General features: G+C 46.1%; 1 protein-coding gene across 1 annotated transcript in view; it reads left to right on the top strand.

The window, feature by feature from the left end:
* TXNDC11 (thioredoxin domain containing 11) overlaps positions 1-16,945 on the top strand; it is a 63,044-nt gene extending 46,099 nt beyond the window's left edge. Inside the window, 5 exon segments of the mRNA XM_057748742.1 lie at positions 4,669-5,440; positions 7,712-7,854; positions 8,174-8,283; positions 11,493-11,573; positions 16,191-16,945. Coding sequence (XP_057604725.1) covers positions 4,669-5,440; positions 7,712-7,854; positions 8,174-8,283; positions 11,493-11,573; positions 16,191-16,833 — 1,749 coding nt within the window. The 3' untranslated portion in view covers positions 16,834-16,945.

Below are 16,945 nucleotides of genomic sequence, written 5' to 3'. Positions count from 1 at the left end.
TCTCTGATTAGGGAGAACTTGAAGTAATAAGACTTGATTTCTTTAGAAAATCTTCACTACACAGTTATTTTATGAACTAAGACACTCTTCCTTTACTAAGACACTCTAGTATTAATAGCCCTTAAAGCTCTTTGTAGGAAAAGTGGGGTTTTCAACCAAGGTGTTACATGTGGTTGTGGATTTTTACTTTAACTTTTAAAGTTTTCTCCTGGAGAGTCCTATCTTGTCTGGCTTAGTCATGTTGGGGTTCTGGGTTGGGTGGTATTTTGTGACTGGAGCCCAATTCCTCTTGAGTTTAGGTACCTGGTGGGAGACACTTACTTTCCAACTCTCTGTTTCTGGGTGAGTGTCTTCCCCATCTCCCCTAGTCCTGCATCTGGGCCTTCTTTTTTCTTAATAATATATTTACTTACTGGCTGCACTGGGTCTTCATTGCTGTGTGTGGGCTTTCTGTAGTTGGGGAGAGTGGGGGCTACTCTTCATTGCGGTGCATGGGCTCCTTAGTGGTGGCTTCTCTTGTTGTGGAGCACGCGCTCTAGGCATGTGGGCTTCAGTAGTTGCGGCATGTGGGCTCAGTAGTTGTGGCTCACAGGCTCTAGAGCGCAGGCTCAGTAGTTGCGGCACACAGGTTTAACTGCTCCATGGCATGTGGGATCTTCCCGGACCAGAGCTCAAAGCTGTGTCCCCTGCATTGGCAGGTGGATTCTTAACCACTGCGCCAACAGGGAAGCCCTGGTCCTTCTTTTTCCATCAGGGGTTTGCCAGCGACTCCTTTCCTTCAGGCTCCTCGTGTCCCTGCAAGGTGAAGAGACCCCCTTAACCTCGGCCAGCAGCTGAAACCAGGCAGTGTCTTAGCAGTGTTGTGAATTACTCAGCCAAGTGCAGGATGTTTCCCTGTTCATTCAGGTCCGCTTAGCAGATGTTTATCGAGCACTGTACCAGGGAGCCATGGGGGAGAAAGACAGAGAAGGCACAGCCTTGGTCTCATGGTCTCGGGGGCCTGTCCAGCAGGGGACAGCTTATAAATCCAGGCAGAGGAGGGTCAGCCCCAGGAGGAACTGGAGGAGAGTGGGCGCTGTCCCAGGAAGCTAGGGGCTGGGCTTGGAGGGAGGTGGGGGTGCTGTAGGAGGGGTGAGTGTTTGAGACAGGCCTTCAGGGGTGGCCAGGATCGTGATGGGTTGAGAGGAACTTAAGGGAAGGAATAGCCTGAGCAAAGGCACAGGGGTGGGGAGGGGTGGCAGGTTTAGATATTAGCAAATAGGACAGGGTGTATGGTCTCCGTAAAGGACTGATTGGAGAAGACCCAGAAGAAACCTTTGGAGGAGAGGTCCTTGGGTGCTTCTTTGAGGACTTAAGGATTAATCATCGCCATCAAAGTCTCGTTGACAATGGAGCGATGTCAGTAGCCGTGTTCCAGAAAAGTGAGAAGCAGTAAGATGCTGAATTTGGATGGAGTGGTGGGGATGGAAAGTGGGACATGTGACCAGGGAAAGAGTAACACAGTGAAGTCATCTTCAGGGTTGGGCAGGGTGGGAGGAATGAACACCTCACTTACATGGGGTGAGTTGTAAACTCAAAGGCTCCTTGACCACAAGAATTTGAGCCTTAAGCCTTGTTTTTCCATTATGCTTTTAGGCCTAAGTTTGGGCAGGCAATTGAAGAGGCTTGCCTTGTCAAGAAGAGAGGGGTTGTCATAGAGTGAGCGTGGTAGAGTTGGGGGTAGTAGAGGTTGGGGCCGCTGGGGGTGGGGTCAGTCAATAAGGGACAGCCACGTGGGGGCTGCACTGTGAGGCCCAGGCCAGGACTGGGCAGCTGCTGTTCCATACGTGCCAACCCCGCCCGCCCCGGAGAGCACGGCCTACACTGCGCACAGCATCAGGCGCCTGCCCCTGGCGTCTCTAGAAAGTCCTGGAGAGGTCATAAGCCATCTCAGCATGCTTGTGAAAAATCTTTGCGCTGCCAGCCAAGAGTCTACATGGGTTCTTAGCTTTCACCATGCTACTCTGAGGTGTCCACTGCATGAGTCTGGTGGACAAAGGCACGGTTATCTTGTCCAGACTTACAGATTTCTCCAATTAAAGAAAATGGAAGGAAGCATTTATAGTGCAAACATTTAAAGTTATTTGCCACATTTTCCTTATTAGTTCACATGAAATTAAATATGACATCAAGTGATTCACATAAGGGATATAACTGGAGTGCCTTTTCAAAACTTCCTGTTAAAGAAAAAGTAGAAACTGGTTCCGTTTATAGGAGAAAATTAAGAACTCCTCACTCTTCAAGAGCATTGCTGTACAAAATATTTTCTTCAGTTAAGAATATCCTTTACACGACTGCTTTGTTTGTGAGAGATGTTAAGAATGAAAGCGATGAGGAAGGAAGACCTCATAAGGAGTTTTGCTGCCCTCAATGTACTCCTGCTTTGACTTTTCATAAAAGCCCACGGTAAATAGTCATCCCCTGGTATCCACAGTGGCGTTGGTTCCAGGCCCCCTGCAGATACCAAAATCCAACATGCTCAAGGTGCGTACATAAAACAGCCTAATATTTGCATATAACCTATGCACATCCTCCCATGTATTTTAAATCGTCTCCAAGATTTCTTACAATACCTGATGCAGTATAAGTGGTATGTAAATAGTTGCCTGTGTGCAGCAAATTCAGGCTTTGTTTTCTGGAATTTTTCCCCCTGAACATTTTTTATCCATGGTTGTTTGAATTGCAGATACAGAACCCGAGGATATGGAGGGCTGACTGTACTTGAAGTTTTGTGGGTTTTGGGGGGGACTGGGATTGGTAATCTATTACCTCTTTGAATATAAAGTAGTACCAGGATGGGGCAAGAGGGCAGCTGGGCTCTTTATAAATTATATGGGCTTGACCTTTTCAGCAAAATGTGCTGTCAGAGCCTTGTCCTTTAAAAAGGGCTGAGATGTTTTTGTATGTGGGGAGAAACCAAAACACTGGTGTATCATCTAAAGCATCCCTTTTTATGCCCAAGAACTAGTTAATCTGGTTTTCTGTACAAATGCATATGTCTTAAATTAACTCTGTAAGTATCATATGTTATGAAATGTGGGTTTTCTTTTAAATTGGAAAAGCACTTATTAAATGGTTTTTACACACACACACAGACACACACGTTTTAATGAAACAAAATCCTGAGTGACTTAACACCTTTTAAGTAACCTTGGCAGGATTTAAGTTAGCACACAGTTCTATTTTAGGAGGTATGAATGCCTTTGGATTATAATGCCTTGCTCGTCTTTTTCATTAAACTGGGCTGGGTGTTGGGTGGTGAAAGGTACTCAGTTTGGAAATGGAAGAGTCTTGGAAAGAAATGGGGATCTGAATGGCTAACAGTGGTCTGAGGGTAAAACGGTTCATCTCACCAAGAAGCGGGAGCATGTATGTTACCCTGAGATGCCTTTGTTCACCAGGTGTTTATGGAGCATTTGTTATGTTTCTGCTCTGGGCTAGGCTCCGGGGATAGCAGGGTACATCCAACACGTATCCCCACAAGGATGCATAAGCCTGTGGAGAAGAGGGGCGTCTTGACAGACGCTTGTGAGCCTCTGGGAAGGACTTCTGGGCCCCTGAAGATGCAGAACCTGACTCTTCCCAAGGTGGGGGTGGGTTAGCTTTCCCAGAGCAGCCATCCTCGTTTAGGGTCTTGGGGAGAGTGTTGAGGTTTGTCAGATGGAGGAGGCCCCGACCAGGCCTCTAAAGGCAAGGTGTTGTGAAAGGGCTTGGCCTTGTCTCAAGGTGGTGGGGTGACACCAGAAAGGCAGATGCAGGTCAGGGTGTGTTAGGTTTTGTCCTCCAGATAACAGGCAGCCATCGAGTGTCATCTGGCCGAGGAGTTCATGCTTAGGGTTGTATTTTTAAAAATAAGTGGTGGCAAAAAAAGAAAAAAAAAAAAAGTGGTGGCAGTGTGGAGGCTCGGTGAGGCGGGGGAGAGAAAGAGGGCAGTCTGTGAGGAGTGGGGGCCTGAGTTGAGGCAGTGGCGGTGAGGATGCAGAGGGGGAGCTGCTTCGTGGTGCTGATGAAGTCAGAACTGGCTGGATTGGAGCCTTGGGTGACGTGGAGGAGAAATTGCGAGTCAGCTGATTCTCCACTTTGATGATGCCATTTTCCAGGAAGGGTGGTACAGGAGGAAGGCAAAATGGATGAGTATGGTTTGGAAGACGTTGAATTCTTAACCTCCTGTGAAACATGAGTTTACTCGGAAACAAATGCTGTGAAATATTTGATCCACTCATTAGGTGCTTGGGAAGTTTTTAGACCATATTTAAGATGAAGAAAGAGGACATTGTCTGGAGGAGTTTTAAGGATGTAAAGGAAAACACACTCTGCCGGGAGCTGAGATTTCAGTTCTGTTCCTGGCTCTTCGGTGTGTGTCGTGGCTGAGCTGCCTCACCCTGTCACGTGGTGGGCTAAGACGTCTCCCTCTAAGACCCTTCCGTCTCTGAACAGGCAGTTCAGGGTTTGTTAACAGAGTGACATGATCTGAAGAATAACCCAAGCCTCTTTATTAATAGCTTTTGGTGTGACAGCTTCCTGTTTGATGTTTTCGTGAATCAGACAAGATGCTTTCCAGGCCTCAGAGCACTGGGTCTGTCCATCAGTCCCCACCACACCTCTCATGAGCTCCACCCTGTGTTTCAGATCACCGCAGTGGCCTTGGAGTACAACAACTGTCACAGGGACCAGGTGGTGGAGCGGCTCCTTCAGCACCTGCAGCGAGCGGATGCCCCGGTGTTCAAGTCTCTGGCACCTGAGCCTCCGGCCCCGCTGCCATCCCCCTGCTGCAACACCGTGGTGCTGCCCCAGTGGCACTCCATCTCCAGGACCCACAACGTGTGTGAACTGTGTGTCAACCAGACCGCCGGCGGCCTGAGGCCGAGCTCGGTCAGCATGCCCCAGTGCAGCTTTTTTGAGATGGCAGCAGCTCTGGATTCTTTCTACCTCAAGGAGCAGACCTTTTATCATGTGGCATCAGACAGCAGAGAATGCAGCAATTTTCTAAGTTTCTATAGCCCTTTCAGCTACTACACTGCATGTTGCAGGACCATAAACAGGGGCATGATGGGCTTCATTGATTCCGAGCAAGATGTCTTTGAAACCCCAACCATTGCATTTTCTTCCCTTGAGAAGAAATGTGAGGTTGATAGCCCAAGCTCCATTCCTCACATTGAGGAGAACGGGTATCTCTTTCCTGAACTGGACCTGAATAGCACACGCTTCACAGGCCTGAGCTGCAGAACCAACAAGACCCTAAACATCTACCTTTTGGATTCCAATTTATTTTGGTTATATGCGGAGAGGCTGGGTGCTCCGAGCACTGCTCTGGTGAAAGAATTTGCTGCAATTGTTGATGTGAAAGAAGAGTCTCACTATATCTTGGATCCAAAACAAGCTCTTATGAAGTTCACCCTAGGTACCGTGGGCAGTTTCCTTCCCCAAGTCTAATGCTTTACCTGACTTAACATAGGTAACTGTTATTTAGGGATCTCATTACAATTGGCTCTTAGCTCTGCAGCTGGTCATAATTTTGAAAGAATCGAATTTTGTCTATTAAATGGAACAGAAACTTTCTAACTCCAAATTTTGGATCCGTTGGTCACTTAGCCCTTGAGGACTAAGAGTCCAGCATTCCAGATCGGCAGCGCCTCTCTAAGGTAGCGGGAGCTGTGGTCTGTGGGAACCTGGCCTCTGTGATGGACAGGGTGGTGGAGAGGGATCTGGTGCTAACTCCACAGGGGCTGATGACAGCAGCTTCATTCTAAAGGTATTTAAACAGAAAGCAGTGAAATGATAGAACCGCCTGCCCCCCACCCCCACCCCCTTTTTGTCTCACAGGTTTAACTCTCTAAATATCAGGGCTACCAGACCTAATTTGTTCTGCTGCTCTTTTATAACAAGTTGAGAAGTGCTGCTATGACCTTGGCTGCCTCGATTGTAACAAACAGATGTCAAGTGGAATAAACAAGTGTCAGGTTGCAAACCAGCAAAACTCAATATGGGGGGGGTGGGTAAGGCTCCATTTTGGGAAAGCACCCGAGAACTTGCCCTTAGGCTTGGCAGCAGCAGTGAAATAACCCACACTGTCCTGTTCCCAGGGCTTCACTGGCATCCTTGATGTGCACACAAGGAAGTGAGAATTCAAAAGCCATGTTAGTTCAACCTCGTTGGAAACATGAGGGAAAGTTAGCGTTTGCCAGACGGAGACAGAAGGAATTTGGTGGGGAGGGAAACCTTTTATTTTCAAGTTTTGGAGCCTATGAAAGCAAGAGTAAACTCAGAGCCCCTAAATAATAGTCATTTTCACTTCTGTCTTTTAAGTCCAGGTGAAGCTTGTTTCTTACATTAGACACGTTTGAAAAGGCTTATGTAAATGGCGATTTTTTTTCCCTTACATCAAATTATATATTATAAACACAAAGCCTCCTGAGTACTTAGAGGAACCCTGTGACCAGTCACTTTATGAAGTGTGTTCTCTTTTCATGCTACAAATTGCTCCTAATTCATGTTTTCTAAAGTTACATTTAGGTATACTGAGTTTTCTTAAATTGAAACACGCCTGTGATTTTAAAGTAAGTGTTTATTGGATTTTCCTGCATTCTGTTGTAATACTCAAGCATTCGGTGAGCTCATGTGGGCACCCTGAATTTAACAGTAATCTGAAAGAAGCTTTCTTCTGATTTCTTTTCATTTTCTATGTCTCCTCTGAAACATGTAGCTCTGTTCTTTGTCCTGTGGTTGGTGACAAAATTTGTCAGAGTTCTCGTACAAAAACATTCACTGTGTATCGTTGTTTTGCAGAGTTGACTCTTAGTCATCTGTCTCTGGGTCAGTTTCAGAATTCAGGCTTCATTCAAATTAGTAAATAATTCTTGGTTTCATATTTCAAAAATGTAGCCAACCAAGTGTTATTCAGATGTTGATGATGGATTCTCTTTAGTATTCATACGACTTTCCTCCCCTTCCTCCGAGGGTCATGTTATTGTTCACTAGGACCTCAAAATGGAGAGAGTTAGAAGAAAAAAAAAAAGAAGTGAAACTCAGATTAGTGCTGCTTCAGATGATAGGAAGGAATCTGAAGACAGTGTCGGTGGTGGGGAGGGTAAAACTCTTGGTTCAAGTTAGGGTTTTGGATTACTTATGGGCTTTATTTATGTGTTTTTCTACTAAATATAATTGAGTTTTTCTTAACCTTTTAAGAAAGAAACTTGAAGAACTTCAATAAAGAAACAAAAGCCATAGCTCCTCGTGCTCAAATTAACGAGTATTTAAACACCTTCCACATTACAGCAGCTTATGCAGTTACTGCGTCAGTAGCTATGCTTAAAGGTCTTGGTATTGTAGGTTGAAATCTCGATGGTGGCATGTACTTACACAGTCGTAGGTGTCTATTTGTGGACCAGTGTTATTTTTAAAAAAGAGCATCGAATTCCTAGTACATGTATAGTAGAACCTGGAATGCCTCATGGTGCTTTGTTACCTAAAGTGCTGTCTGCTGAGTTACTGCTGCCAAAGCTACCCACTGTCCCCCCCCGGGTGGCTTTGTTCAGGATTTTGCCTGTAGGTGAAGTGTTAAAAATGTGGGCCTGTGAAGCCAGCCCGAGTTTTTAAATGTCGAGTTTAAAGTAGGCCAGCTACTTCCCTTGTACTGAGAGAAGAGCTGATCTCATTTTCTCTTCATTTTTAGAGTCGTTCATTCAAAACTTCAGCGTTCTCTACAGTCCCTTGAAAAGGCATCTTATCGGAAGTGACTCCGCCCAGTTCCCTTCTCAACGTTTAATCACTGAAGTGACAACCGATACCTTTTGGGAAGTGGTCCTTCAAAAGCAGGTATGGACTCATGAGCGAGGTGAAAATCAAGCCATCTGTCCCTATTAAAGTAATTTCCAATGCAGTCACGAGGCGAGCAGTCGGTCCTGACGTACAAAAGATCCACCACATCACAGTCTTACTCCAGAACATGCGTGAATTTCATGGTGGCTTTGGGATTGCAGTACATCCTTAAGAAAGCACGTAATTGAAGATAACCTAAAGATTAAATTTTCACTGTAATTTGTGCACGAGCAACATTTATCGAATGCCTGCCGGGTTCTAAGCACAGCGAGGACCCGAGGAGCCCAGTAACAGCCGCGGCTTCCTCTCCCCACAGGATGTGCTGCTGCTTTATTACGCACAGTGGTGCGGCTTCTGTCCAGCCCTCAACCACGTCTTTATCCAGCTGGCTCGGCTCCTGCCCGCGGATGCATTCACTGTGGCGAGGTAAGGAAGCCCGTGCTGCGGCACGTTAGGGCGCATGCCTCTCTTCACTCTTCCTTACTGCTTAGCCATATGGCCTGCGAGGGCCCGCACATCTTCTGTTGACCTTGGGTAATACTTGGTAAATTGTCAGCTTAAAGCTGTGAGCAAAACCTCATTAGAGCTGAAGTTTCCCTGATGAATGCTGAGTGTTCCTTCCATGACGTGGCATGAGTTTAGTCCTGTTTGAGTTCGTAAGAGGGTGAGTGCAGTTCTGTGGGATTGGTGCTGACCTCGTTGCTCGGACAGCCCCCCAAGTGGCCAGCTTTCTGGAATACATGGCACTGGGGCCTTGGCCCAGCAACAGGGGGCCAGTCTCTGCTGTGCTGCCACCCAGCCCTGGGACCTGGCACAAATCTCTCCACCGGGTCTCGTTTCCCTCCTCATTCCTAAAAGTAAGAGGAAAGATTGGCTGATATCCACATGTTCTAGTTTTGTGATTCTGTGGTGCTCTGTGTGGGCTCTTTAGTAAACAAAAAAATTTTAAATCATTGTTTTGTAAAAACAAGACTCAGAGAGTTTTTGGATGGTGTTGTTGGCAGTTTGAGGGGGAAATTATTTAGATTTAAGCTATAGCTTCTTCCTCCCCCTCCTCCCAAAAAACCCTTCAGATAGATAGAATTAAATATAAAAGATCAAATTGTAGAAAAAATCACAGAAGCTAGAATATGGAATTTGCTAGTTCCTTCAAGAGGTGGAAACTTGCCAAAACAAAGCAGTTGAAAAAATAATGAAAGATGAACAGATTTCACTAGAAAAATGTGCAACAAAAATAAACAGACTTACAAAAGGACAACAGCTGTATTTTCGAGCATATATGTCTTACCTCTGTGTATGCTGTAACTTAGAGCCACATTTGAGGCGTTACTATGCTGCAAGATTTTTATACATCCATATTACCTGACTTAATCCTTATACCATTCAGTGGAGCAGGTGTGATTACCACTGTCTTTTTACTGAGGAGGAAACTGAGGCTCAGAAAGATTAGGCAGCTTTCCCAGAGGTATGCAACCTGTAAATGAGAGACCAGGATTCAGAGTCAGATGTTCATGCTTCAGACCCTGGGAAATTAAAATGGTTTAAGAAAACTGCTGAGAGCAAAATGTGGTTTGTATATATAATGGAATATTATTCAGCCTTAAAAATTAGGAAGGAAATTCTGACACACGCTGCAACATGAGTGAGCCTTGGGGATGTTAATGCTAAGTGAAGTGGACCCAGAAGGACAAACACTGTATGGTCTCCCTTGTATGTGGCACGTAGAGTAGTTAGATTCATAGAGACAGAAAGCAGAATGGTGGTTGCCAAGGGGTGGGAGGGGAGGGAGGGAGGGGAGAACGGGGAGTAGTTGTTTAATGGGGTCAGTTTCAGTTTTGCAAGATGAAAGAGCTCTGGAGACGGATGGTGGTGATGGTTGCACAGCATTAGGAGTGTGCTTAATATCACTGCACTGTACACTTAGAAACGGTTAAGATGGTAAATTTTATGTTACGTATATTTTACCACAATAAAAAAACTGAGGGATGGAGGCAGATACAGCTGAGAAAGACTGCAGTGTGAAGAAAGCTCATGAACAGGCTTTTCATGTAAAAGCAGAGAGTAAATAAACAAGTGGGGAAATTATAATCTAATAAATGTAAATTAAAACAATAACAAAGTATCACTTACACTTATTAAATTAACCAATGCTCTTAAGTGGTAGAATCTTATATTGATAAAATTAAATTGGCACAGTCAGATATAGCTAATAGAATAAGTAAATTAGCATAAACTTTTTGGAAAGCATTTTAGCGACATTTGTAAGAAATCACAAAAATGGTTATACATTTTTGATCCAGTTAATTTCACTTTGGGGAATTAAGGAAATAGGACTTCCAGAGAAGCATGCGGTAGTCATTGCAGCATTGTTTATATCCAACAGTAGAAAAACGGTTAAGTAAATTATGGTTGGGCATTTGATGGGATTTTTACCCCTTCATTAGAACAATGCTTTCATATAATTAATTAAAAAGAATAGAGTTTGAAATATGATGGCTGCTCTTAACAGTATGGAGGCATATATACCAAAGCCTGAGTGAGAATCCCAGGAAGAAGGTCCCGATTAGCCCACTGGGATTCTGAGTGGATGTTTACAAATATGTTTCCTTTAATTTTACAGTTTGGTTTTTCTTTTAAATGAAAATCAGAGGAAAAAAACATTTGATTATAGAATAAACTGTTCAACACCATTTGTTTAAAAAATAGAAACTCTGATGTTCTCGGTAGGCTTTCACAGGGAGAGGCAAGAGTGCTGTTCTGTTAATGAAGCGATTTAAAACCATTGTTATTTGGTTATGTCAATTTTTTTTTAAGTGAATTTCATCCTTTTGGACACATGCATGGCACTGATTTCCCCCCTCCCCACCCCACTCCCAATTATACTTTCTGAAAACTCCGGTCAGGTTAATGATTCGAAACATTTCCATCTTTTGTATGCACTATTTGTGAATATTGACACCTGGCCAAGTGGCCCTCCATGGGCTGCTTCCTCCTTCTAGGATGTTCTTTTTGCTTCAACTGAACAGTCCCTGGCGGCGGGTGGGGGAGGCCTTCCTGCAGGCCCAGCTCAGGGCAGGCGGCAGGAGGGGCCCCCACCTAGTTCAGTAGTAATTAAGCACAGGTTGGGTAATTTAGCACAAACGGCATTTCCTGTATTAGAAAATTAATCTAAAATCTGCTAAGAAAATACAGCTTTTTTGCCTCTGTCTAGACTTACAAAGTATAGACTGTAATCTTTTTTTTCTAGTTTTACGTTTTCAGAGGCTCGATGTATTTTGCTCAATGATATCTTTTTTTCCAGAGCTGATTCAAGGGTTAAAGTACCTGCCCAGATCCTGTTAGGTGCATGGACTACTCCTGAGGTGTCAGTGAGGCTCTTTTTGGGGGGGATTCCACTTTTACGACATGACGTTTCCCTCAGTGCGTTAGGCGGGCAGTTGCGTGTCCTAGAAGGCTCACTGCTTCCTGCGTGAGCTGTGCCTGCCTGCCTTACACCCCCTGGCGCGCTTACCGCTGGGCGCCAGTCTGTGTGGGCACAGATGGTGTTCTGGATTCTTAGGTTACTTGAGAAGATCCTTTCACACTGGAGTTCCTTGGGCTGATCTTTTGCTTTTTCTCTTCTTTCCCTTTGCCAGGATTGACGTATCTCAGAATGATCTTCCTTGGGAGTTTATGGTTGACCGTCTTCCTACTGTCTTATTTTTTCCCTGTAACAGGTAATGCTGAATTTTTAATATTTGGGCAGATGGGATTCTTTTGCTGAAAACGAAATGGGTTTAAGGTACTTCACAGAAGTGAAATGTACATCATTATTTATTACTAAAGTATTTAGGTTAAAATGTATTCAAAAAATGTACCACTAGGGACCAAGGGTAAAAGGGCTTTAGTGTCACGATGTCAGGTGTGGTGGTTTTTGTAAGTTTGCCCCTCCTGGAGTGTGTTTTACATGAGCATGAATGTGGCCAGTGGAACTTGTTCACCTTCTTGGCCTTATGAGCACACAGCAGGTGCTGAGATGGACAGCAGAGAGCCCCAGGTTCACGTGGGGCAAAGCAGCAGCTCATTGTTGGGCCTCACAGGGAGTCAGGCCTGGCCTGCCCGCTTTCACGTGAGCCATTTCTCATTGAGCCCTGTGGACAGCCACCCCGGACCCCTGGTACAAGGAGGAAACGGCAGCTCTCCTACCCACTGCACCCCCATCCTGAGGCTCAAGGAGCCTTCTGCCCAGGTGTGCATACTTCTGTGAATGTCATCACGGGGCTGTCACCTTGATCTCTTCACATTTGTCTCAGTGGCGCTCCAAGGTGAGTGATCAGGGCAGCTTCTCTGAAAGCCCAGCAAGCAGGGATGGGCCGTTAGCAAGGGGACATGACCTGGCAGTTAGTGAATGTGGATCCAGATTGTTTTGGTAGAAGGGAAATTAACTCTTGCCCTTTTAAAGCCTGATGAACCAGATGTTCTCTTTGTACAGATTCCCTTTTGTTTTTAAAAGGATGGGTCCTCAGGGACCCAGTCACGTGGTTTTGACAACATCTTTGCCAGGAAAAGCACTTGCAGGGTGATTTTCGTGACGTTCCCAAACTCACATATGTTTTATTCTCCGGCGCTCACGTTTATGATGTATTGCAGCCGCTGCCATGCTCTTCATGTTTCTCTAGGAGAGTGCTTCCTTCGTGTGCGCTGAATCGTTTCCTTGCTTTTTCCTCTTTATCTCAAAGAATTTTTGCTGGAATACTTCCTATGGTAGTAGGGTCTTGTCAAATCACACACTAAAAACAGAGTGTGACTCACCCAGTTCTCCCGCTGACTGTATTGTGACGAGCCTTTTTCTTTCTAAGAAGTGTCTCAAGTGCCACACAGTCCAGGAACCGTGGACAGTAACACAAATAATTCCATCGTGTGTGGGACAGAGGTGAAGTTTAATACAGCATAGTTTTCAAATTTCAAGCATAGTTTGAAGAAGCATGGAAGTCCTAACACCCAGTGCGTGCCCTCACGTGGAGAGGTTCTCAGCAGCTAGGATCGTTCCGTGTTTGGGTCGAGTGCCTTTCATCCTGAGGTTGCCTGCTGGAGTCAGCATAGAGATGAGCTCATTCTCTGCACCCTGCAGCAAGGTCGCTGCAGCCCCTTCCTGTTTCCCAGCAACGTGAATACTGAACGGGAGAAGATTGTCCAGGTCTGTTTTAATGGAGAGAGCTTGGTAAAACCAAAGCCTTACTGCTTTGGAATGGAACTTTTCTTATTTCCTAAAAATAAAAGCTAATCACACGTGACGTAAGCTCCTCATTAGCTGGTCCAAAGTGAGTGTTCAGTTCACTCGGAAGGGAACTGGGTAAAGGATATGAGCTGACAGCTCGCAAAAGAGGAAACGAAAAGATTGGTGACTTGCAGTAAGACCTTTCTCATAGTGCCCGTGCTTATGTCATTTTTAGTGAGAAGAATGTAAAAGTGTATATGTGCTTGGGTGACACGTAAACTTACGCATGCACTGGGTTAAAGTGTGTGCAGAAGGGAAGGTGGCAAGAGGTTGACAACGATTTTGGAGGAGCGAGGGTTGTCAGTGGTCTGGGGGTGCCTCTCATATGCTTTTTACATCCTTTGCAAATTGTCCTCAGTGAGCATATTGTGCTTCACAATCATGAAAGAAACCGTAAGAAAGAGCTTGTCCTCTGCCCCAGTGTGCAGCCTGGGCCACCGCCTGCTCCCGGCAGGGCTGCCTTCCTGTGCCGGGGCACCTTAGGACCACTCTTCTTCCACCACTGTGTGACGTCCCAAAAGGCAGATGCTCTGGTCCGGCACTGGGCCAGGAGATCAGAAGTGGGTGGAGGGTTTATTCTAATGTGTCCCCTGGGGAAGGACCTCACATTGTAGGGGAGCAGCCCACCCTCCCTCAGTATTATAGCCCCTCTTTGGAGCAGATACCTTCTACCCCATTGGTCATTTTGTATTTGGCCTTTTCATGCTAGAGATGCGTAAGCACGCTCCCAGTGAGCTTAGAGGAGAGTCAGACAAACAGTGGGGCCTTTTACCACCACACTTTCAGAATGATTACCATTTTGCAAGCAGTTTGTTGATGCTCTGTGTCCTTGCTACTTCTAAGAAGTGTGAAAGCGTTTCAGCACACCCATCAGGTAGGTCCATGGCGATGGCTCCAGAGACTCTAAAATAGCATGCTTCACCCATGTTGTCTCCAGATACACACGCTAAGCTCTTTGCCAGGGATGATTCATATTTGCTCTAGCCTAGAAGACCAGGTCGTGCTGCAGAACTTAGGGGTGGATCCAGCTTCTGCTTGTCCATCCTCACCTGCACTTCACAGGGGCCAGGATGTTCTTAGTTGTTGATTGAATGGCTGGGAGGCCCCACTTGAAGAAAGCTTACATGTTAAGAAAACTATGCTTTAAAGAAAGACGTGTTTATATATTTACCCCCAAAGTTTAAAAATTATTCCATTTACCTGAACGTTTCCATAAGCTTATAAAATGGGGCATATCTGATTTTAATTTACTGTGATTTTTATTTATTTTTATTTTTTATTTTATTTTTTTAAACACTTTAAAAAATAAATAAATATTTATTTATTTATTTATTGGCTGTGTTGGGTCTTTGTTGCTGCACGCAGGCTTTCTCTAGTTGCGGATAGTGGGGGCTACTCTGTTGCGGTGTACTGGCTTCTCACTGTGGTGGCTTCTCTTGTTGCGGAGCATGGGCTCTAGGCATGCAGGCTTCAGTAGTTGCGGCACACGGGGCTTAGTTGCTCTGTGGCATGTGGCATCTTCCCGGAGCAGAGATTGAACCCATGTCCCTGCACTGGGAGGCAGATTCTTAACCACTGCACCACCAGGGAAGCCCTACCTGTGATTTTTAAATTTTTTTTTTTAATTTTTAATTTTTTGTTGTTGTTGGCTGTGTTGGGTCTTCATTGCTGCGCACAGGCTTTTCTCTAGTTTCACCAAGCAGGGGCTACTCTTCGTTGTGGAGCACGGGCTCTGTGTGCTCAGGCTTCAGTAATTGTGGCACGCAGGGTCAGGAGTTGTGGCTCACGGGCTTAGTTGCTCCACGGTACGTGGGAGCTTCCCAGACCAGGGATTGAACCCATGTCCCCTACATTGGCAGGCAAGTTCTTAACCACTTTGCCACCAGGGAAGTCCCCCTGGTGATTTTTATTTCATAGGGAAAGTGCTACCCTTTGATAGAACACGTTTTTTCTTTTCTGAGGTATTTGGCCACTGGCTTTGTGTATGGAGAGGGTGCGCGAGCTTTTATTGAGGGGTTTCTGGTTAGTTTCTTAAAGGAACAGTGTGGTTTTTTTTTTTTTCACGCTAACATTCCCTGAGCCTTCAGGTGACTCATGCAGTCCTTACAGCAGTCCTGTGAGATAGATGGGACTCGTATTCCCCTCTTTACAGACAAGGCAGTGCAGGCCACAGAGGAGCCCTGTAAGGCCCTGGAGGCGTGCCCTTCACCTCCCTTCTTTATTACTGGGTGCTGTCTGTCCCACTTATGCTAAAGCTAGTGGTTTGGATTTATTGCAGCCAGGAGTTATATATACACAGGTAAATGTATCTGTGGTAGAAATTTTGGTCATCAGAGAATTGAATGACAAGTTCTGAAAAGGAATTTTCTACATCGGGACTTGCAGCAAAGCTTTGGGGAAAATCCCCTTCATGTGTCACCCTCCTTCCTTATCCTCTGCTCTCAGGGCCTGGCAGCCTTAATTCCTCAGAGCCCCTTGGTCTGTTTGTCAAGGGTGGGGCTCCAGTAACACCTCCCCCATCGTGACAATAAAATGTGTCTCCAGATGTTGCCCTGTGTCCCCTGGGGGAGGGAGGGTACAGTTACCCCAGTTGAGAACTCTTGCCTCAGATAATGTGTAATAAATGCTTGTTGAAGAACCAGGCTGAGTGTTGGAGGGTTTTCCCATCTCACCAAGCACTGTCGATGGCCACAAGATGACATGGGTGTCAGTCTTCCCCCAGGACACCCTTCCTGACACATCACTGGGCATCTGAGAGCACATGGAGGCCTCTCTGCCCTGCATCACTGGCTTTAGGCCTGGGCCTGGGAGCTCTTATCTTTCTTGGAAGGTTGTGAACAGAAACTGAGCTTTTTGTCCTCAGGAACAGACACACCTTTGAGATAAACCACCTTAATTACAGAAGCAGCATATGGGACATCCTCAGCTTTGTAGAAAATTTTTTGCCGGATGACATTTTCCATGCTGACTTCCTTTTGATAGGAAATAAGCACTTGACCATCAGCGACAGTCTGGTTTTGGACTAAGAATGTTGGCGTGACTCTCTCATCTTTGACTCCTTTCCCTTTCTCTCCAGAAAGGACCTAAGTGTGAAATACCCCGAAGACCTTCCCATCACCCTTCCAAATCTTCTGAGGTTCATTTTGCATCACTCAGACCCTGCTTCCACCCCCCAGAACTTGGCTAACCCTCCTACCAAAGAGTGTCTTCAGAGCGAGGCTGCCCTGCAGCAGGGGCACATCTCCCACCTGGAGAGAGAGATCCAGAAGCTGAGGGCGGAGATCAGCGCCCTGCAGCAGGCACAGGGGCAGGTGGAGGCCCAGCTCTCGAGCGCACGCAGGGATGAGCACCGGCTGCTGCGGCAGCAGCACACGCTGGAGAGGCAGCACAGCCTGCTCCGGCTGCACAGCGAGCAGCTGCAGGCCCTGTACGAGCAGAAGACCCGGGAGCTCGAGGACTTGGCCCGCAAGCTCCAGGAGCTGGCCGACGCCTCGGAGAACCTCCTCACCGAGAACACGTGGCTCAAGATCCTGGTGGCCACCATGGAGCGGAAACTGGAGGGCAGGGATGGGGCCGAAGACCGCGCTGCCCCCAAAGAGGCACACTCGGAGCACCCCGAGCCCTCGGGCACTCCCCGACTGCCAGCCAGCACCCCTCCGCCTTCCAACATCAGCTCCACGCTGGCCTCCGAAAGGAGCACCAAGAACAGGACAGACTAACTTTGAAAATGACATGAAGAAATCAGAGGTGAAAACTGTACATTGGGAATATATTTATGCAAATTTTATTGAAATTTATTGTAAATAAAGATTTTCTCAGTGGTCTAGAAAA

This window comes from Hippopotamus amphibius, chromosome 9 (assembly GCF_030028045.1).
Source record: "Hippopotamus amphibius kiboko isolate mHipAmp2 chromosome 9, mHipAmp2.hap2, whole genome shotgun sequence".
NCBI lineage: Eukaryota > Metazoa > Chordata > Mammalia > Artiodactyla > Hippopotamidae > Hippopotamus > Hippopotamus amphibius.
This window is presented reverse-complemented; position numbering and strand designations above follow the sequence as displayed.